Consider the following 22647-nt stretch of genomic DNA (forward strand, 5'->3'; position numbering starts at 1 on the left):
CTCATTTTAAAGCGCCTGTCACCCTTGGTTCCGCTTGGAGCTCTTGTGTGTGGATCGTCGTCTCCCCCCGCTCTCCGTCTTTCCGCCGTTCTAGCGGTCGCGTCTCCACTCTTCCGCTTTTCGATCGCCCCCCATGCCCGACCCTGCAGGTGGAGCGTTGATCTGGGCGTCTCCAGCCCCGACGTGGCTGCTTGGTTTGGCGAGTGCCCTCTTTTTCCTGTTGGCGTCCTTCTCCTTTTCGCAATGTCGGCAGAAACGCCGCGCAGCTTCGTCTCTCTCGGGCCACTCGCCCTCTGTGTCTTCGGCCTCGCTGTCGACCAACTCGCACCTGCCTTCGCGTGAGCTCCCGAGCGACCGCAGCGCCCTCTTCTCCTCCCCGCCTGTGTACCCCTACGGCCGGGAGGGCCGAGGACGCATGCGGAGGTATGTCAACTTCTTCTCTTCTCTCTCCAGCGAGCGAGCGTCGTCTTCGCAACTCTTCACCTTCGATGGAGCCTCAATGCGAACGAAGATCCTTTCTCTCGTCACTCTCGCCTCGCTGCTCCGGTCTCTGCTACTGCTTCTCCAACTCCTCGTGCCTCTCGGCCATGCTCCCTTCTCGTTCGCGAGGCCCGACACGCCGACCCCTGCGGGGATGGCATTCGCCGTCCTCTCAGAAGAGCTCGGCGGTCCTCGCCACCCTTGCTCGCAGTCGCCGCTCTCGTCTTCCTCGCCTCTCTCGTCTTCCTCTCCGCTCTTGTCTTCCTTGCCCCTTCCTGCTGCGCAGGCGGTCGCCAAGGAGTCGGGGGAAGCGCCGGTCGCCACTCGCCTCGCGTCTGGTTCTCTCTCCTCTCTGACGATCCCCCCGGTAGGTTCCTTTGCGGCTGCGTCCGCCTATCAATCGCCTGCTCCCCCAACATCCCAGGGCGCTTCGTTGTCTCTTCGGGCCGGAACCCCGTCCTCACGCCCGCCGCCCCCCGACTCCAGACGGCCTTCTGCCTCTTCAAACGCTTCGCTTTTCAACCCGAACCCGCTCTGGCTGCGGACCGTTGTGCGCTCCTTGCCACCCATGCTGTGCATCAGCGTGTACGGCCTTCTCGTTCTCTTTCTCATTGACCTCTCCAACGCGACGTCGCTCCACGGACACGCCACGTTCTGGTGGGTCGTCTCCAGCTACGCGTCGCTGCTGCTCGTCTGGGTGCTCTTCTTCTCGGTGGCGGCCATGGCGCTCGAACACAACACAAGCGCCGAGGCGCATCTCTTTGCCAGGTGAGTCAAGCAGGCAAACAGCCGTACAGAGAACAGCGCGGCCTCGGAGCCAGTGACCACGCACAAAAAAGCAAAGACTGCGAGCGAGATGGAGAGAGAAAGCGACTCCACGCCTGCACGGGCTCTGAGCCTCCAGGCCGATATGGTTTCGGGTGTCTCGGGCAACTTCCCGCTCGTCCTTGCGCGGCCTCTGCGCTTTCGCTACTTGCCGCCCGACGCCTTTCGACTCTCCGTCGTTCCCGCCTCGCCGCTGCCTGCGTGATTGTGTATACAACCCCCGCCCTCATCGGCCTGGTCCTTGGGAATCCTCCATGTCACTGTTCTTGTCTCTGTCGTGGCCTCTGTGTGGGGCGCGCTCGCCGAGTTGTCTCTCGGGGGTGTGCGTTTTCGTCGGGTAATCTTTGTCAAGTATCGTCGCATTCGTTTCTTTGTCCCGTCTCGCCGTCGTTCCCTCTGCCATCCTTCGTTTTTCTCTCGTTGTCAGCTGGTTGTCTGTGTCTGACCGTTCCTTGATGGTGAACACGTTTTCTCTCACTCCCCTCTGTCCCGGTTTCCCGCCTCCACGTCGCGCTCTTGATGCGTTCGTTTCCTCAGATGCTCGGCGATTCTGCTCGGCCTCTCGTTCTCTGTCCTCGCTGTCGCCTGGGGCTTCTTCGGTCGGCGCGTTCTGCGTCAGCTGTCAGCGCGGGAGGCGTCGCCCTACGCCTTTCCGCCTCTGGCGTGCCCGAGACAAGATCCCGACTTGCAGTCGCAGTTTCCGCTCCATTCGTCGGATTTCCCTCCCCAAGCCCTGCTTTCGGCGCAGGCTCTGAATCACAACTACGCCGCCTACTGGCCGCCGCGTCTTCCGGTGTCTCTGCCCAAGGGCGAGAGAGGTGACGAAGAGGAGCGCATCCGAACTGACCTCATGCAGCCCCGCCCGGCTCTTGGGTATGAAGGCTTCGAGTACCACAGAGCGCCCGACTACCCCTTCGATGCCTACTACTGTGAGGCGTGTTCCGCTGCTCATTGCGAACGGGAGACGGACGGCGGCGGTTGGCTGAAGCGGTACTTTCCCCTCGTCCATTTCTTGCTCTTCAGAGACACAGGTCGACGCGAGTCTCATGACGCGCGAGACGCGCAAATCAGTCCGGGCCGCCCGGCGTTGTCCGCCTCGGCCCCTTCCTTCTGGGCGTCGTTGCCGTGTCTACGGCCCAGAGGGCAAGGCGAGGAGCCTGGACAGGCGTGGAGAAGACTGCGCAGACTCACGCTGTTGTGCCCGCCGCTCCTTCTCCTGCGCGGCGTGTACCTCCTCCTGGTGGGAACCGAGGTTCTGCCGCACTACTACCCGACGTCGGCAGCCTTCGCCAAGCACAAGGAAAGCTTCGACGTCTCCCTGTACCTGCTCACCGAGTTCGTCCCTCTGACCTTGCTGGTCTTTGCGTTCGCCGCGAACGAGCGGAAGAGGAAACCGCAGAGCGATGAAGACCTCGACGAAGACGACGACGAATCCCACCTTCCGAGCCAAAGCACAGAAGAGGAAGACGACGAGGACGAGGAACGGGACTAACGGGGCTACGTCTCTAACTAGAGGCTGAACGAGGGGAACTGCACACAACGGTTTCGATATCGAAACCCTCTAACGGGGCCAGGAAGACGGACACGAGGCGCCAACGCAGGGAAACAGCAAGGCACACGGTGAACGAAAAATAGCTCCAAGATCCGTACGGGAAAAACAAGAGACAGAGACAAGGACAGCGGTGCACTGACGCCTGGAGGCTCCAAATGCAGGAAGTCTAAGAGACGCAAAAAAAGCAGACGCAAAACACAGGCACGCGAGAGAACGTCAGGCGGGCACGTAGTCACCTACGTTCCGCTGAGGGCCTCAAACGTTCCGTGGAGGTTCACAGAGACGCGTGGGCTGCGTTGCTAGATGGCACGGGCGCGCATATCGTGTTGTCGACATGAAGTACACTTTGCTCGGGTGTCCTCTGAGGCTGTGCGGGCGGTGAGGGGTCCGTGTCACAGGAGGCGCAAGGCGATCTGGTTTCTTGGATGTTAGGATTCTTTCCACGAGACAGGAGGGGCGCAGTGCATCCTTCCGCCTGCTTCTTTCTACCCTTCCACCGTTCCAGAGGGCCGGGCAAAGGAGCAAATACCGAACTGCGTTTTCCCGGTCAAACGTGACGCGCTCGCTGCCCTACGTGCCTCGCTCGGCAATCTCCACCAGCCGTCTACTCCTCTGTCGATCAGAGCGCTCTCGCTGCGAGAAGACTGCCCTCGTTCCGGCGTTTGGTTTCTCTTTTCCGCAGTGACGTAATTGGTCAGGCGTTGTGTCGTCTTTTGCTCCTGGATCTGGGCGCATCCAGGTTTCACGTTTACGTCAGCTGGTTCCCTTCTCTTCGCCTGGCGCTGTGACGGTGGCACGAACGCTTTTCTTCGTTTTTCTCTTTTCAGTTGCGCGGCGGGGCGTCTTGCAGCCCAAAGACGTGGCGGGGCGCGGAGACAAGAGCTCACCGACCCTGTAGCTCGCGCTTTGTGTCATTGAGTGTGATCTGTGCAGTGAAACGCTCAGCGGCCTGTACACCGTAGTTGAGACACGTTTTCCCGAGCAAGGATAAGGTGCGTCTGAGAGTATGTGGCACATGGGAGAATGAATTTGGTCGTCAAACAATGCCGCTTTCGAATCCAACGGACAGGTTCACGCACGGGAGCCAGAACCTTGAGACCTGAGTGTGGCGTATCCACAATTTTGCAGTGTGTACACATGATCACGTCACCACAAAGTCAAGGATTCGCAGCCGTAGCCTTTTTGCTTGCGTCAGCGATCACATGCCTGTGGAGGCAGGGAACATGTTCACGGGCAGCATAAAACACCTTTCCCCACCCGTTTCCGGTTTTTCCGGACCCACGCTCCCGATTCGGACGCTACGCCTCTCCTCGCGCAGCTTAGGCACTGTGCAGAGAAAACCCCAAGCACTGTGCCGAGAAAACCCCAAAGCGCCTTTGTAGTAAAACGTTTCTCACCCCCCCCCCCCCCCCCGCGCGAGTCTGAACAGCACTGGGGGGCGTGCGCCCGCCAACCCGGAAACACGAGCTTTCCGTCGCCACGCATTTCCCTTCGGCAGAAACGCCGCTGCAGCCGCCAGGTGCCCTTCCGCGTTTCGGCGTTTTCCCTGGCTACTTCGGCAACAGGTTTGAGCTGCTGAGGCGCGCGATGGCCTCTGCAACCCGCGCGCTCAGCGCCACAGAGCTGGGCGGAAGGGCATCGAGCGAAATGTCGATTTCTTTCTCGCCGGCGCCAGCCTCGCTTTCACACTCAGAGCTCGACTGGCGAGACGACGCGTGTGTCGATGTGGGCTGCGGCGGGTTCTGGCCAGTCTCTCCAGCTCCCCGTGCGGGTGTTGCCTGGCGTCCCGCGGCAGGCTTGTGAACGCGCCTTTCCAGGGCGCGACTAAAGTCTCTGCTTTGAAACGCACCGTGGCTGTTTCCCGGACTGAAGACGGTGGGGTTTCCGGTGGCTGAAGAGAGACGCTGTTTCGCTCCATCGACAAGCGACAAGAACACAGAACAAGACGGCGTCCCGCTGTCTCGGTCGGGCTCCGTGCAGGCCGTGGGCGCTTGACCGTCTACGAGGGACCTCTGGAAACGTCCGAAATCACACCGAGTTCCCAGTTCGAGCAGGCGCTCGGCCTCCCGTAAGGCCGCAGTCTGCATATCGTCTTCCTCGCCCGTCGAGACAACTCGTCCTGCCTCCGGTGTCGCTGCCAGGAATGTGTCCTTCTCTCCGGAACCGGTTGGCCTGAGCGGGGTCTGTCCCTTGGCGTTTTTGTCTTGGGACGCAAAGGCTTCAGAAACCCGCTCGCGGCCAGTGCTGTTCGCTTCGCCGCGCCCTCGTTCCCGCAAGACGAAGGGCAGAGCCTGAGACGAAGAGGCCGATCCCTCCCCTCTCTCGTGGTGCGAACGCGGAACGCCGAAACGAAAAAGCGGTTTCCACGGATCTCCACGGCCTCCCCTCTCGCCTGCGGGACATCGCGAGGTGCCCTGAGCAACGCTGTGGACGCCACGACGGGTGGCGAGCGCCTGGTGCTCTGTTTGGTGAGACGCCGGCGATGCCTCAGACGCCGAGGGCCTCCAGCTGTCCAGGGCATCAACAGACCTGCGCCGTGAACCTGTCCACCTGAAAGACACTCCTGTCCCTCTTTCCGGGTCCGGCCTTTCGCTAGACGATCCGCGAACTGGAGCACGACCGCGACGAGACTTGCTCGCCTCCTCCTGAACGGGAGGGGCTACCCGGAAGGCCGTGCCCGAGTGAAGACATGGCCGAGGCGACTTCCAAAGAGATGCAGAGGGTCGGGAAGAGGAGCACTCGGCAACGCTACTCGCAATGTGTTGCGCGTCCTCGTAGTCTCTGCACGCGTTCGCGTTTTCAGTTTCCACCGTCGCCGCACTGTCCTCCCTACTTCCCTCCCCTCGCGAGTTCCCGGCAGCGCGGTTCCTGCCGTCAACCGGCGCGGGCCGTTGAGAGGCGAGGCGCGCGTCTCTCCCTGGGCTCGCGACCTCCGGTCGCGGGCGGTGCCTCAACAGCGCTCGCCAGGCGCTCGGCTTCTGCCGATTCGGTGAATGCGCAGAGTGGGCCTTCGCCTGAACGGCACGCGGCGACCCACGCCGTTCGCTGGACAGCGGCCGAGGTTTGGCGCGCGTAGTCTGGGTGCAAGGCGAAGGCGCGGAGGACGAAGCCGGCGCGGCCCTCTGCGCACGAGACGCCGGTTTCGAGGGTACGGAGCCGGGATGCGCCCCGCGCGTGCTTGAGGAGGCAGGCGTCGCAGGCAGTGGGCGAGGAGGAAGGCGAGACCCGATGGAAACCGTGGAGGCCTGACGTGAGGGCAAGTTTCGAAGGAGGTCGACGAGGCGACAGTTTTCTTCTTGGAGAACGCGGATCCTGCCAAGGAAGAGTTTCGCTGGGAACATCAAGCCCAGACGGCCAGCGCCCACAGCGCAGAGAGCAGGGGAGCTTCCCAACGTGAACACCGAACGCCGCTCAACGCACTTCACATGATGGCCACGAAAAGCGCAAGTGAACCACCAAACGCTCGCAACACGAGGCGCATACGGGTTGGGGTGACTAGGCGACGCGGGGGCGAAAACAGACACCACATATGCGCTTGGAACGAAATTCGATGAAAACGGAGTTGCACGTTCTTCCCAGGAGAAGGCACCCCGAGACAGGACCAACCCAAGTCCAGCAGAAAGAGAGAAACTGAAGCGGCCTATCAAGGAAGAGAAGTGAGCCTGGCGGAGGCAACAGGCCAAACGGTGCAGGGGACGGAAGACCAAAGGAAACGACGCTGACATACCAATCTCCTGCTCGTAAAACACGCGAGAGAGGCAGGGAGCTCAAACGGGGACAACGAGATGATCTCGCGAAAAAAAAATACGCACGCGTCATACTACCCCCGACGTCTGCTCGACAGGCGAGGAGCCCCAAGGAGAACGTGGGGGTGGGGAGATCCGATTGACCAAAAAGTAGAAACGACTGAACGCAAAGCCCGGGAAAACGGAGAGACTCAAGAGGCAGAGAAGGCCAAGGCAAGCAACCAGAGAAGCGAGGACGTTTCGGCTTACAGCGCGTCTGTCCCCGTTTCAGACTCCTTGTCGACTCCACTACAGGCCGCTGTCGCTGCGAGCACACGCACCATCGCACAGTTTGCCCCTTCTCACAGCGAAACCAACGCAAGCAAAACGTAGGAGCTCTCAAGGGTGTCCCTGACTCTCCACGCCGTTTGAGAGAGCCGTGAACTGGAGCGACGAGTGCGCAAATGCTCTTAAACAACCAGGCGGGGTAAGGCAGATGTTCGGCCCGAGACGGCTTTCAGTCTTGTAAGCACGGAGCGTTCTCGCGGTTTCCATAACGGTCACGAACAAGTCAAGCGGTACCTCGGGCAGTTCCTGCCTCCCTCGCCCAGGGCGCTCAAGACCCTCAAGGGTCCGGGCCAGGTTCTGAGACAGAACTAGGAGTCGGCGTTGTTGTTCCGAGGACACTCTGAAGAGAGCAACGCACGTGTGACCCAGCGGTGGTTATAAAGCCATTCGCAAATGGAGCCGGGAGCCGCCCGCGCGCACGTCAAGACTGGAGACGCAACGTGGAGCGGCGACAAACAGGCAAGCATCGAGTAACTCCACTTTTGCGCTCCGAGGAACGCTGAGAATGACCAGTTCAAAGGAAGAGCAGTTTGATCTTGCAAGAGAAATCCGACAGAGAAACACACAGCTCAGTGGACGGATGCTTCCTCTATCTCTTGCAATATAGACTATGTATATATATATATATATATTTGTATGCGAATATGTGGATTTGGAAGTACGCTTTTCTTGGTATTCTTTCCGTTCGTGCGATGTGGCCGACACAGACGGAGATGCATTTTTGTGAGCGCACACGGTTTTTGAGACGAGCGATAGATGGCAAAGAGAAGCCTAGGTCAAGGAAACTTGCACCAGTGTGGCTTCACCCCTTACCGAGGGACCACACCCGGTCCCCCCACAGATGCTCGGTCCTTGTGTTTATTCTCCTCTCTTACGAAAACGGCGCTCTTGTTCAAAGGCTATGGATTCTTAGTCTCGACCTTCGCAGGGCTTTGCGGCCGTTCTGCTTCGAGACGTCGCTGGTTGGACAGCCTTGTGCGTTCCTAGCTTTGGCGTCTCGCAACTACCGCTTTTCGGAATATTCGTGCGGAACAGACGCGGAGGCAGCTTGCCTTACGTGATAACTCTATTCACAGCGTCGTTGAGCAGGCTCTGGGCAACGCCTTGGAGCTCCTGAACCGTCGACTGTTGCTGCGCATTCAACTGTCCCAAAAGTCGTCGTGTCGTCCTCTCCTAGGACGCATCACCCAGCGAAGAATCAATATGGTAAACGAGGAAGAACCCGCGCGAGAACGATGCAGTGAAGCGTTAACGCGCCTGGGACGTTAACACGGAACGAGAAGATCGCACCTAGAAAGTGCGTCTCTTTTCGAGTGTCGACAGAAATGCGCCGATTGGGGTCCTCGCCGAGTGGGCGAGGCTTTCTATGGAGAGCCGGGTTGTTAGAAACGATGGTCCTTCATCTAAACCTTTCGTATCCAAGTGTGATTTCTGCTTGTTTTGGAGTTTCTACCTCGTTTTAGTGAGGCAGCAGAGAAACACCGCCATACATCAGCAAGGAAGCGCACACGGTGAGAAACTGCAATCGAACGCAAGAATACATTTCGAGCATCAACGGCCACGCGAGAGCCGGACGACGAACGCACCTGATGATGTAGACCAACAGCGCGGCCTTGAATGAGGCGTGTGATCTGAAAAGAAATAGCACGAAAAATGAGCCTCTGCTTTATAGAGCCTATTGATGGGCAAACTCACATTCTTTCGCCATTCAGCGAACCGTTTAAAAGTAGGACGATATGTGAAACGAGCAAACACAACGTATAAACAACCTATGAAAGGCAATATCGACTGTGATACAAAGAGTCGCGGGCAGGCAGTGTACGAGCCGTCGAACTAACTGCATGTCGCATTTGTCGCAGCGGGTGGCCATCGCATTTCTGCTCCCCGTTTGCTCTGAAGAAAGATGCAGTGGAGATCCCGATCCAGGAGCGCAGGCATATGTCTTCTGGGCAAGGCTGACAGTGTTGTGTTTTGCGGCGTCCCCCTGACGCTTTTCTCTCGGGTCGCAACCGAGTCATGTCCGGTGACGGGCCGACACGGGTCCGTCAAGGACAGAAACGACCGGTGTATCGGCAGGTATCGCAGAAAGCTCACCTCTGCAAGTTCCTGAGCAACGCGCATGTTAGTGCTCTTGCACGCGTCGCCTTCGCGCTTCAGCGTCTGATAGACCTCTCTAGAGCCAGCGTCGGGGGCCGGCGGCTGTTCCTCTGTGTCTCGCGAATGCCTGCGGTATCTCTGTTTGGCATTCTCTCGGTCTGTTGGTCCACACCGCGTGCACTCGCTCGGCCTTCCTTGCGGGCACCGCTCAGAGAAGGCGGGACTATTTTGCTCCGACCGTTTCGCTCTCGACGAGCGTGTATGAGACAGCCGGCGCGCGGCGGCCGCTGTAGGTGCGCATTTCGCACACGAAGGGGCGTCCTGGGGGGTTTCTGCACTGTGCCGCCGTGGACCGGATCTGCCTTGTGGTCCTTGAGTTCTACGGGGTTGGGCGCTCGCGACAGACGGCGAAGCAGAGCCACAGCCCCCGAGTGCATACCCTGCGTCTTCATCCGCGGAGAAGGGACGCATTCTACAGGGGGTTCGGAGCACATGCGCGCCACACGGATATCCTGGTTTGTCCGAGTCGGACCAGTTGCATTTGCCAGAGCAGGGACAAGGAAGGGTCCAGAAGGTTTCTTTTTCTGCATGAGACCCGCGGGCCTGCAGCAGCGGTTGAACAACACCGCTGGCTTCTCCGTGTATAGGACGGTCGCCGCCTCCCCGTAGGTGACTCTGTACGCCGCTGCATGCACAGGATTCCGCGGAAGTAGGGAGCAGCCCTGCAGTCACATGCTCCTGGCAAGAGAGGCGCGAGCAAACACCGGAAGGCGGGCGACACGGCTCTAGGCCTGCAGCGAGTGTGGCCTTCACAAGGGCCGGCACGGCGTTGCCGCCGGACGGCCTTGCACGCCGCGACACTGGGAGAGTCAGCCGAGGAGAATGACGCGGGCGAGGCGCTTGGGAAGGATCAAAAGAAGGGAGCGGATGTGCGAAGCGATGAGACGGAAACGCGCGTGCTCTTGGGGGCGAGTGTGTATGGTCAGGACAGCACTGAAGCCTCTGGAGACAGTCGCGCCTCTGCCTCGCAAACTGATGCAGGTTTGCTTGGTCGCCCGGTCGGCCATCAGGCAGCTCTCCCCGTAGCTGCCGCCCGCTGCCCGCAAACGTCCGCCTCCCTTCCTCAGCCCTCGCCGGCAAGCTGCGATTTTCCAGAGCCTGCGCACAGGGTCGGGGGGGGTTGCCTCGTCCGGGGGAGCGCGGCGAAGCAGGGCAGCAAGGTCGGTGCACGGAATTGGGAGGAACAGGCCTCGACGCATCGGCCGGTCTGGAACCAAAAACGGAATAACAAGCAGGTGAGAGGTTCGCACCCGTTGCCTCAGAGGAAACGTTCCCTTGGCGAACAGTTTCCTCCTTCGAGGCAACGGCGGCGCCCGACTGGAAAGGAAAAGCATCGATGCCACGAGCTGGGCGGTGCGACCGCGGACACGCCGGCTCTGCTGGCGGCTCGGCTGTCCAGGGACCTGCCAGGTGAGACGCTCGAGCGCATGCGCGCTCGTCGGAAGTTTGTAGGCCATATCCCGGAAACTGGATCTCAGGAGGGGGGGCGTGTCGACAGGTCGGAGAAAGCGGAGAGTCGTAAACGGCCTCGAGTTCGATGAGGCGAGCAACTGTGGAGGTGCCAGCAGGAAAACAGGAGCAAGGACGGGCCCCTTGCAGGGACGAGGACGCCTTTCTCTCTCGCATCATTTCTGAATGCAGGACAAAGTCGGCGCGATCAACGGAGGAAGAACTGCGGTCACGTGAGGGAGCGATCGGCAGATGAGGAGGGGGAGACAGCCCGCGCGGACCCACGGACTCGCGAGCGGAAAAAGATGTGTAGGGCCATCTCCAGTGCAATTCCGTGGATAAGGGGCTTCGCGAGGCACAGGGTAGATGGCGACACTGAGTGACTGCCTGTGAAACGGAGTTGAAGAGGGCGACAGTCACCGGCGTACAGCGTGGCGAAAAAAGGCAGGACCAGGAACGCAACACGGAAACTGGGATATCTCGCCGGGGCTCAGTTCACCCCCTCGTCGTGCTTCGGAACAGAGATGGGGCATCATCAAACGACGGAGAGACCGGAGATTCGCGAAAAGGCGGAAACTCTTGAATCTCGCGTCCCGCACCGGCTCTGGCCCCGGGGCAACGCTCCATCTGAATCGCGGATTGCGTCCCTGCAGATGCGCGTGTGTGTCTCATCCACCAAAAAGCGGGCATTTGACGAACGTGGTACGGGACGGCAAGACCCGCCGGTTTGACGCACGACATCTGTGTCCCTGTGACGCCTGAAAGGGCTCGTACATTCACTTCGAAGTCGGAGTCGAATTCAAGGCATAGCGCGACCCCTCGGCCGAAGCAGCTCGAGGGGAGGAGAAATCTTCTGGTGTGGCATCTAATCGGCGGTCTCCCGTCCATATGAGCCGAAAGAGATCCACGCATAACTTGCAAGTCTTCCACTGCGGTTCGTGTAAACAAATATACAAGCAAGCTGTCGCCGTCAAGGGAAACAGCCGAGTCGTCTGGTGACCCTCGCCATGTAGACCCCCGCTCTTGTGCCGGGAAGGCTACGACGGTTCGACTCTCGTCCGGTTCCGGCCATTTCGGCTCCAGGAGAACGTCGCTCCGGGGCTGATGAAAGCGAACCAAAAACTGGCGATTCTAGGGGGGAAAGGATCAGGTTCTGCATGCTCCTGAATATATAACGCGCGCTCATCGTAGTTTCAAAAATATAAGAAAGCTCACAATCGACGCGTTTCGAGCCATCTGTTCTCTGCAAGGGTCCGTGCGTGTGCACGCTTGTGATCAAGTCCGGGAAACGAGTCAGGGAGAATTCCCACGCCTTTTTTGTCGCGTCATTCCAGTGGAGACAGAAACCAGAAAACCACGAAAAGAGGTAGTGAGCCTTGGAAGAGAAGGAAAACTCATTTGTTGTTCCTTGGTGACCACACAGCCCTCTAGACGGGAAAAACCTTCCCAGCAACTTTTCACTCGCACAGCGGTGATGACCTTATGCAGCCAGCTGTCTACAGCGGGTCCGTCACATGAAGACACGGAAAGAGCTGACGGACTCATATCCGCTTTCGAGTTGGCCTAGGCATGTACGCTTCTGAAAACAGAGAATGATGAACAGACAGACTACGCTTCTTTTATAAAGCCCGCCTCCTATGCGCATGGGGATACAGGGAGCAGCATGAACGAGCGTCAATGGCGACTCCTTTCACAAAAGCAGGGCACCGTCCGGGACATCCAGAGCCGTGTATCCTCCTTCACGCATCTAGACTGAGAATCCTTTTTTCTCAGCAAGAAATTCCGCCTGTTGCAGAAGAGTTCTCGAGTCATCCTCCGCCGTGACGGGAACAGCACGCATATGAAGCGGTGAGATGAAAGCTGTTTCGGCTGCACGCGTGGTTGTCTTCCTACACAAGTGGAAAACGAGGGGCCAGCAATAGACAACCTTTGCAGGGTAATATACAACGTGTACTGCATAAATATGTGAACGTTGACGCATGCATCAGAACTGGCTGTAGCTACCACTCCCATTCGGCGTCGATGAACGACAGAATGCTTCGTTGAGCGGCTTTTAGTGATTCTTTCGACAGCAGTTTTTAGGCTTACCCAATAATACACCTCCCACGCGTTCCAGTCGCCCACAATGCGAACGGCCAGGAACACCAAACGACACCACACGTGTCGCAGTGCGTGGAACTGCGGTCTCTGACGACGAACGCAACTGAACCCTCATGCCATCTTCCATGGCGACTTGTGGTTTCGATTTTGCTCTCCGCTGAAAAAAGGACGGGCTTTTCTGTTACACCCTCTGGCTTGAATGGTACAGCAGAATCGCAGGCGATATTAAACACAGGTACAAATTTTTTATGTTTTTGGAAATCAGGAGACAGTTGACGCCGACTGCCGTTGACGGCGCCCCATTTCCGTGCCTCTTCTTCGGCCGGTAACTCTATAGAGGACCCCCGAGTTTGGGCAGATCCACGTCTACTTTTATTCAAGAAACTCCCAGAAACACCGCCGCCGTGATTTCAGAGGTGTGCAAAGTTGTGTCACGACGTAGAGAACTCCAGGTTTTGGAGGGCCTTGCAGTGCAAGACGCGAATGAAACTTCGACCGAAGGCAAATGTGCGTAACACGACGCTTACTTTCCGGCCCGTCCAATCGTGTCCGTTATTTTTCTCAGCTCACTCATAAAAGTGGTCCAGGAGGGAACCAAGAAGACTCTTCCAACGCATCTTGCTCGTAGCTGCTGCGCCTCCGTTTTCGAAGTTTATCGTTTACGGCTTCCGCGTCCAGAGCACCGAAGGAAGAACTCTCATTGCACTGGTGCCACGTGCATCCGGACAGCTGTCGCTCACATAGACCGGCAAGGTAGCGCCACAGCCCCCAGCTGGAAAGCTATTTCCAGAAGCAAGCAACCGCGAAAAAAATATCCCTGCTCGAGATTTTATCAGGAGCAACGCTACAAGCAGAACAGAAATCGTCAGGGACGCTGACCCCCACGGACATCCCTGAACCTGGCAATACCCGTCGTACTCTTTTTCAAGGAAAAACAATCTCTTGTTTGACGGTGACAGAAGCGAGAAGAGGAGTTTTTGAGCCCACACACACCGAGCAGTTTATTGTTACTGTCAGAATGAAGCTGCCTCTGTGCTGCCTTCCGCTTCACCTGTGTTCCACAAGGACGTTGCAGTGTACGCGTGGGCATAGGCAAATGCATATCCGGAAACCCCTCAGAGACGCACCGCTGAACACCTGTGACCTGATCCTCAACAAATGCAGTGCTCAAGAAATTTCCCTCAGATGCCTAAAAGATACGAACCCTCCGTGAAGTCTTGGATCCCTTGAGGCACCCTGCTCATGTTTGTCTCGTGTTCATCCCACGGCTCTGTAGATGTCGAAAGAAAATGTGGAATCCAACCTTCCACCGGACGGAAGCGGCGGAAACTCCTGGAGCGCTTCCGCAACTTGTGACGCTAGCGGAGGTGAAGCTGGAGTAGTTGCAGAGCTGTAGCACTTTCTTGAACCACGGCTACATCTGTTGCGGGTGTTTCACGCCGTCTGAGGTACATGTGGAGGTCGGACTGTACAGGCAAACGGCTCGGCCATCTGCCCCCCCTGCAGAGAACCTCGGGTTGGACTTTCCAGCGAGTAGCCGATGCACCCGACTGCATGCATCAGCTCGTGAAGCGCCCGAGCGTTCCCTGTGCGTTTCCAGCTCTGGGAGCGTGAAGTTCCCAAGTCTTCCACTTATCGCCTTCCTCGCGAAAAGCTGTCCTCGGAATCCTGGATGGCAGACACAGAAGAGAACCGGACTTTCTGAGGATCGTCGACAACGCTGATCCCAGAGCGCGCCTGAGGTGCCAGGTGACGCCCACCACGCGATCCCTTGCACCGAACTTGAGCCACTCCGTGAGAGAGGCGAGAACAGTCACGCGACTGCACGCAATGAACTACATACAACTTTCGTTAACGCTGCCATCGAGTTCGATCCTGGGAACACGAAGGCCATCAAGCTTCCGGCGATCGTATGGGAAGAAACTTCCGGGGGACATCGTGGAGAAATCGCACAATGCAGCTGGCCAGTAACACAAGAAACTGCCGCACGCGTCGGAGGAACTCGGTCATTTACGGTTTTTCTCGACCCTGTCTCTGAACTGCACACACCGACGTGCCCGAACACCACTTCCACAACTTGAATTTTCCCAGGTTCGGCGTCCTCGGCATCTAAACACTTACCAGCTCATCACGGGTCTTGAAGTTTTTCCTGGCATTTGCCTCACGGTTGTCGCGAATCTGCATGCCAGTTCCAGGTTCCCTGGGGATAGAAAGAGGTGACAGCAGCAGAAATGAAAAACCAGCAATACGCAAAGCCTGTCGAGTAGACTGTCACCGCTGCATGTAGAAACCGCTGCGCTCCTGCCTTGCTGCTGCCATGGCAGAGAAATCGAACGCAACAGCCAAAGACAGCTTCGCCATGGACATGCGGAAACAAGGCTTATTCGGGCAATTTCCTGCAGCAGCAAAACGCGAAAGGGTGCTACGGTCCGTGGGCACAGAACGGGCGAAACTCTTTATCCTTTCCCCGCGCCGCTCCATAACCGGGAGTGAGTGTAGAAACCCAGACGTGAGCAGTGCGTACGCTACAGCTGTTCCAGTTCTGTAAACCGACGCCGATCGGTTCAGATACAGCGTGACGCAGCCAGGTCCGCAGAGAAAGATACCGAGTACGTGCCGGGCAAAGAAAGCTGTTCCTCCTTTGGGAGCAGCTTTCAGCATATCCTTTCAAGGGAGGAAATCTCACAGGAGAGGCAAGCGACAAGAACTCGATCGGTGACTTACATGGCAAAGATGTTCTCGTCCGCCGGAGATTGCTCCGTAGCGCGGTACATGTTTGTGTACATAACCTTGGCCTCGAATTGCGGGTCTGAAAACGTCCAGAAAGCGTCAAAGAACCGACCAGTGCGTTTGCATGGCAAACACGGCGGCCAGCGGAGCCAACCAGAAATATAGGAGCGTAATCTAGCGGGATGTCTCGAGACATACTGACACGCAACCACTTGTCACAATGTCGCACAATGGGAAACATGCCGATATTTTGGGCGCGAGTTCTTCACAGGCAAAGTCACAACGGCGATCTCGTCAGACGCCGCGGACTCAAGCTGCGCATTTACACACACTGCAGGGCGCTCGGGACGCCGCAGTTATTTATCGCGCGTTTCCTGTACGCGCAACAGTGCTACCGCTATTCTGCATTGAGTAGACGCTACCAAATGTGCGAAACGGCCTCGCATCGGTATGTGTTCGGAAATTCCGTTTGCCACGCGAGTCGCAAAAGCTTGGCAGCGAATTTGAAGCCCATTCAAAAAGACGTACCTCTCTGCGCGAGACCCTCTTTCTTTATCCAATCTGACAGGAAGCAAATCACGCGCACCACAGTGAAGCGCAGTCGCTTGGTTCAGCCTCAAAGCGGGAGCTGGAGCTCGAACGAGACACTCTTAAACTCCCCACCCACAGCAGGTGCGTCGCTTGACACGGGGCGACATGGGCCTACTAAAGGAGTGACCCATACCCAATGCCTTCCTTCTTCGACAGTCACCAAGAAATGGACGTTTACGCAGGCGAAGAAGTGTTTGCCGATATCGCAAAAGATACTGATATTCCGTCCCCCCCCCTGGTAAACGCTCAGACTCAACGAGGGCTTCAAACGTCGACCGGCCGACACTGCATAACTTATGTCAACCTTGGTGGTCTGTCCCGACGCTTGGGCATCCGTTGCCCCCGCTGGAGACGCAGGGAACAGGCGCTGCATCGAGTGTCGCTTCACGCCGCATCTACAATCATGGAGCGGGAAAAGACGTACCGTCCTTGCCAACCTGGAAAAAACACCGGTTCACACCAAACACATGGCACAGTGCGGACCAGCACGCCAGCTGCAGATGAGAGAGGTACAGACGTTGCGTTTGCACACCTATCTCAGAAGCAGTGTGGGGAGAAATGCTCGTCTCAGCGCCGCGCCTAAAGAGGCGAAACTAGAAAGACAGAAATGGGCCCTGGTGGCGGCATCTCCTTTATCGCGCTGACAAAACCAGCAGCCGGCGCGCCCCGACGCGACCCGAAAAAGCGGTGCATTCGGACAGAGAAACAAGTTGTCCGGGCACGACGTGTGGCTGAGGGCAGTGGAACCCGAGAAAAGTTGCACATAATGACGGGCGCATCTCGCGCGAGAGTGCCTGTGCCGTCGGTCGGCGTCCAAAGTTAGCCAAAAAACGGATTTTCAAACTTACAGGTCGCCTAGTGCCGTAGTCCTTCTGGTGGACGGAAGGTCCATATCTGAAGGAGGAAACGAAACGGCGAAACATGTTCAGAGTACCATTCGAAAACACAGAAATGTCTCCTGCTAGAGTCGACCTGTAAGGGAGCGCTGGACGCACGTGCGGCGACAGGAAATGAAATGCCGAGACCACAGGAACCGAAGTCCACCCGCAAGGAGCTCTTCGCGTCTCCGGTGATATCCGGCAGGAAACGTACACAAGCAAGACCTGGCATCCTGGTGAGCACGTGGGAGTGAGAAACGATCGCATAACGCAGCGGCCGTAACGGCATATGCGCTCGAGGGACACAACCACTCCATAGACGCGATGAACTGCCCAGACGGAAGGGCGAGAACGCACCGACAGTTTGTCAGCGGCATATACGCAAATGACGGACGGTTCAAAAATGAACAGGAGACCCACAGAGTTTTTGAAGCAGACTTACGTGAGTTTACTCCTGAAGAGAAAAGCGGTGATTTTGGCCTGAGGCGCGCGCTTGACCTGTGGTGACAGAAAGAGGAGTTTGCAGACATGTGATGCGGAGCACAAGTGCAAAACGTTTGCGCCCAACGGACACATCTTCGCATCGCTTCCGTCTGCCCACAGCGTACAGGCCCACCCGCCTCTCAAACCGATGGTCACGGGGCTGCAGTGAACAGACTGCACGCGGAGGAATCGGGTGATTTGCAGTTGCTCTGGCCCTCCCTACAACGTATATTGACCAGCCGTGTTCCCCCACGTCAGTGGTCTTTTGCTTAGAAAGCACGATGCCATCCGCAGGACGTATGTATTTACGCACTGTAACCGCCCGATGTGAGCTGCTCGAACTCCCTATGAAATGGAAAGGCCCTCAAACCCTAGTGGGGAAGGGGTTTTCTTCCTGCAGGAGATTCTGGGAGGGCGCAGTGCTGAATGGAATTCCAGCTACTTCCCACCACCCGTCGGTCGGCGTGAACGGAACGACGCAGCGCGACGTAGCCGAGCAATGCGGCCAGATGTGTGAGGCCAGGAAAGGTGTAGAGCGCAACGGACGAGCGCCGCATCGTCTACAAAAAACTTACTCGGGGATCTCGGTTGAACGTTTCGACGGTAAACTCCAGCAGGTCGTCCAGTCTGCAGACCGAAGGAGACATGGAAGGTTTCGCCCAAGGTTCACAAAGCACGAGCCCAAGGCACATACAGAAGCATCAAGAAGAGAATGAACTCTGACATGCCGCGAGAGAGTGAGGGCACGGCACCTGGTGCTCTGTTCGCGGGGTGTACACGGCCGCCATCACCGAGAAATGAGAGACGCAGCCGCCCCTAGAGGAGTGCGAAAGAAGCGGAGACCGCGCAGCGAAGCTACCCATCTAGGGTATGCGGCAGATGTGGAGAGAATTTTTCAAGTTGAACAATCGCGACTCAACAATGTGCGAAGGAAAGATGGGCACGGAGCAACTTCAGCTCGACTAGTGTCACGGTTTCAAAACGCAGCCGGGAAGATGCATTTTTCGCCCGGTGCTCTGCCTGTTTGCCAAGGTTCTGGGCGCCGGTCCTGCGTCAGGTCTCGCGTTATTTCTGTCTTTCAGAGGACGCTTTTGCGCTACCTGCGGAAGCCGACGAAGGAAGGCGGGAAGAAGTCCTGCTCACTGGGAGAGGGGTCAAAGACTGAGAGGTCGAGGAATTCCCCTTGTTTTCTTGCGTACAGTCCGAGAACTCGAATTTTGGAAACGATCATGTACACGCCAGCAGAGCTGGCGTCGCCGCCTTCTCCGTTGGCGGCGCGCGTGACATCGTTCAGCGTCCCAGAGAAGTCGCCTAGGAGGTCTTCCATGACTCGTCCCTCAACCTTTCGTAGGAGCTCCACAGACTGGAACTGAGGGGTGTTCTTGAGACACAAGTTTAGGTCGACTTCTCGCCTTTGTTGCTCGGCTCCGAGAAGAATTTCCGCGAGCATTCTCCCGGACATCCTTTCGCTATTTTCCAGGCGCACGCACCAGACAAGTGTGGCCCAGGCAGCCTGCGCCGATGTCAGGACGACTGTGCGGCTGGCGCCGGTGGTGTCATTGATTCGCCAGGACACGGCTACGGACGCCAATCGCGCGCCGCTCTTGGGGACAGTTCCACCCTCTGTCTCTCCCTGCGATGCGCTCGAGCTCGAGCTGGACCCCTCAGTGTACGTCGCAGCCCGTTTGCCTCCGTACAGGAGATTCTTCGGGGGCTCTCCCGACTGCACGTCATTAGCGCCTTTCTTGCGGATATCACCCTGACCCTTCCCGTTCACCCCCTTCCGACCGCTCGGGGCACAGCACTGCTTGAAGCTCGCCACAAACGCCTGGAAAAATCCTCGGTCTGAGCCGTCCGGGTCTTCGCCCCGGCGCGCGCGCTCGCGTTTCGTGTGGATATTTCGAATAATGAACGAGTCAACTGTCCCTTCTTGAGACACTGTCTGATTGTCGTAGAAGCCGGGAACCCGAGCCCCCACCGCAGTGTCATCGTCACTGGAGATGGACATGATAAGGCGGCAGCGGGAAGTCTACGATCGAGCGAAGAAAATGGAAATCTGGACAAGGCACAGCGCGTCACGAAAAGGGAAAAAGGCAACCACGGGAGGAGCAGCCAGTGCGCACAAGAGCGACGAAAAACTGTTAGGGGAACAGACGCAGAGACTACAAACGGGGAAGGGTCACGAGAGAGAAGACTGAGAGAAGAAAAGGGGGGGCGGAGCCGGATGCGACAGGGAGTTCGAAAACGGGAGAAACAAGAACAAGACGCACGCGTGTGTAGACCAGGCGCGGGGACAAAGGAAGTGGAAAGTCAAGGACGCACAGTTCTGTCGGGAGACTGTAGCAGCGGAGCACATCGAGGGCTTGGAAAGCAGCTACAGGAGAACACCGATGCCAGCCGCGTACACAACGAAGGGTGCGGAAGGGCCAGTGGGAATCAGACAGGCATGGGTAGGATGCAGGTGCGAGGAAGGAAAGCGCAACGCCTCAGGCTGCATTAACCGAGGCCGGTGGAGTGAATCTGCGCGGGGAGGTCACCTATTTGCTTGGCACACCAGCCTCTAGCACAACGCTGAAACCCGCGTTTGCGTGAAAAAGCGTCCGGCGCGTTCACGCCGCGTCTCACGACTGAGCATCAGCATTCGTCTGAAGACGAGGGGGGGGGGGGGCAGGAATCACAGAAGCGCTTCATACCCTGCTGTGGCGTTGTTCTCAGATTCTCAAAGGCGGGTACATACACAAATGCCGCCGGCAATCGAGGCTGAAGCGCGCCTACGGAGTGTGGATTCGCGACACATCTGCAAAGGAAGAGGCTTGCATTTGCAGATTTGATGCCCATCTACTAGGAGATGAGGGGATAAATGCAACCGGAAGACTGGAGACGCAGGCACAGAGTGGTAGCCGCCGCGCCTCCCGGTGCCGTTTTTTTGTCGCAGCGAAACAAGAGACGACTGATGTGGAGCTGATGAAGGTGGAGCGAGAAAAAGCTGGGTCCGCACACACTGACATCTCAAGGCAGTAGAAACAAATCCCTGCTTCCGAGGACAATCGATGAACGGGTCCCGGCCCTTCTCCCCGTCCACGGACCGATCAGCCAGCCGCAGAGGCTGCCCCGCGATCGCGGGCCAAGCAAAAGGCGTGAGGACCAAGACTCGGAAAACCGACTGAACCGGGAGCATGCAAAGCCAAGAAGAAACCGCAAGTGACCGAAGAAACCTACGAACCGCGGCGGAAATGGCTTACAGGAGAAAGAAAAAATTGTGCGGTGACACTGAGTTGCGACGCAGGGTCAGGTGCTCAAAACGGCACAGACAGACAGACTGCGCGGCTCTCGGAGGAAGAAAAAGCAAGGAATCTCCTTCGCACTCCTTTGGCACGGAGCCCTATTTCCAAAGTCCTTTGCTTAAGGCAAAAGTTGGCGTCTTGTCCGTCGGGGGACGGGTTGCCAACCGCGACGATGGCGGCCTCTGCAAACGACGCATGCAAGCGCGCTTCTGCCTGTTCGTGCAGGGTGTGATGGCGGGAAGCCCAAAAGTTGTCGATCTGCAGGCGCATCTCTCGTGCGGAATTTGGGAGTGATCACTATCACAATCTGAGGCAATGCTGCCGCCTCTCCAGTCGTTTAGACGGAGACAAATGACATGGGTCTCTTGGCGGCGAGGCAGGGAGCAGAGGACAAGGGTCACCCGGCGGAAGGCAAAACCTCGGGCATTTTTGGGTGGGAACAGCTTCGCGAATTTCCCTTGGCCGGCGCCAGTCTAAGGGGTTTTCAAGATTCAAGACCTGGCCTCGGCCCGGTTCCCCTCTCGACATTTATGCGGCGGGACGGGTTTTCGCAAAGGGCGCCAAGTGTCGTTCTCCATCTTCGTGGACCGAGTCCGAGCAGTCAGATCCCCGGGTGCGTGTTTCGCGCGGGATTCCGCTTTTCCCCGCTTCCTTCTCTTGAGCAAACGGTGCCTTCCTTTGTTGAGTCAACGCACATGCCGACTTGGTTCCCAATCCTTAGCGCGGTCGTTTTGTGGTCTGCGAAAAACAGGCAGTTCAAAAAGTGCAGCCCGCTCTCGTCCCGTGGCGACTCCGGCGTATCTCTGATACTCGCTGGTGCTGCGCGTGCGGATAGAAGGAATATCGCACACGAGGAGAAAAACGATCAAGTGCCCTTTGATTGAGAAGTCTGTTGCTGCCAGGATCATGATCTGGGCGGTTTACGGGGAGGAACCCTGCGACTGCAGCAGGCGACCGATGATCTCGTCGAGGAATTTGGCGACACGCGCCGTCGAAAGACTCAGTGTGCAAGTGTCCCTTTGTTATAAAATCCGAAATTCACTCTCTCCAAGGTCGGAGAATACTGTAAAGGCTTTCAAAGCCTCTCGTCGGATTTTCTTCTAGGTTGTAACGCGGGTCACGAGCGCCCGATTGTTTTGTGTTTCCGCCGACAGCGGTGCCAACCTCGTTACCGTTTGCCTGTTTTCTCTTCCTGAAAAGGCAGAAACAAAGGACTGCGCTTCGCTCGCGAGCTTCCCTTTCGTCGGAGTTCCCCATTGAGCTGCTTTAATCCGTTCTCTCTTGTCTTTCTCGTCGAAGCAACGGGTCCGTCTGATGTCCCGGTTCTTCCGACGTTGGGGCGCCTCTCACCTGGATGAGTTTTCCTCTGATCCTGCCGCGCCGCTCCACCATGGGCCCGCACAGATCATCTTCTGCTGCCTCGTCCCCACTCTTCTCCCCTTCGTCCTTCGCGCAGAGCACCGTCCGCCTCGCCACTCCGTCGCGGGGCTGTCACGTCGTGGCGGGCGCAGTTGAGAATGAAGTCGAGAAGCTCCGGCAGAATCTAGCAGAGATCCTGGATCGGCGCTTGCCAGCGAACCGCGGAAAGCGACGGGGAGATGGCCTCCGAGGAGATAGCTGGATTGCGCACATCGCCGTCTTGTCCCCAGGGGTAGCGATTTCCGTAAACGAAAATTGCGATCCCACTGTGCGCGGCGACATGAACACAGCTCTCGACTTGCTTACGGGTACAAAGCTGCGAGGCCACGTTGATCAACTCTTTTTGTCCAGATCGCCCTTGCGTCTGCGGAAGCACTTGCTCGGGAGGATTGGCGCTGGCGTCTAGCCGCAGCCGAGCTGTTTCGCGTCTTGACCCCGTCGCTCTCTGTGCTCCGATTCTTCTCTGTGTAGAGTGCACGGCTTCGGGGCGTGTGGCGGCGGGCGCGCTTGGCGTCTTGGACAGGTGTTTCGGGTTCGTGTTGCACGGAACAGTTCCGTGGTCGTGGAATGCCCTTCGTCGAGAACGATCGTGTGCACAATGGAAGGACTCTCCACTTTTGTTTCCC

At 57.7% G+C, this 22647-nt stretch overlaps 3 protein-coding genes across 3 annotated transcripts; 1 reads left to right on the forward strand and 2 right to left on the reverse strand.

Annotated features, from left to right (window-relative positions):
- Nucleotides 1-133: 133 nt before the first annotated feature.
- On the forward strand, nucleotides 134-2797 carry NCLIV_038270 (conserved hypothetical protein; the record flags this gene model as incomplete). The annotated part of the gene is made up of 3 exons (XM_003884028.1): nucleotides 134-1248; nucleotides 1843-2123; nucleotides 2187-2797. 3 exons carry the CDS (start codon nucleotides 134-136, stop codon nucleotides 2795-2797), a joined length of 2007 nt encoding a protein of 668 aa, XP_003884077.1.
- A 1610-nt stretch (nucleotides 2798-4407) lies between these two features.
- NCLIV_038280 (conserved hypothetical protein) lies at nucleotides 4408-10713 on the reverse strand (the record flags this gene model as incomplete). Its single annotated transcript, XM_003884029.1, has 6 exons — nucleotides 4408-6188; nucleotides 6853-6907; nucleotides 7165-7270; nucleotides 7988-8103; nucleotides 8517-8561; nucleotides 9025-10713. 6 exons carry the CDS (start codon nucleotides 10711-10713, stop codon nucleotides 4408-4410), a joined length of 3792 nt encoding a protein of 1263 aa, XP_003884078.1.
- Nucleotides 10714-14268: 3555 nt separating this feature from the next.
- NCLIV_038290 (conserved hypothetical protein) lies at nucleotides 14269-19326 on the reverse strand (the record flags this gene model as incomplete). The annotated part of the gene is made up of 9 exons (XM_003884030.1): nucleotides 14269-14304; nucleotides 14758-14836; nucleotides 15361-15445; nucleotides 15895-15927; nucleotides 16382-16394; nucleotides 16806-16851; nucleotides 17278-17333; nucleotides 17894-17945; nucleotides 18419-19326. 9 exons carry the CDS (start codon nucleotides 19324-19326, stop codon nucleotides 14269-14271), a joined length of 1308 nt encoding a protein of 435 aa, XP_003884079.1.
- Nucleotides 19327-22647: the final 3321 nt, after the last annotated feature.

Source organism: Neospora caninum, chromosome VIII, assembly GCF_000208865.1.
Source record: "Neospora caninum Liverpool complete genome, chromosome VIII".
NCBI lineage: Eukaryota > Apicomplexa > Conoidasida > Eucoccidiorida > Sarcocystidae > Neospora > Neospora caninum.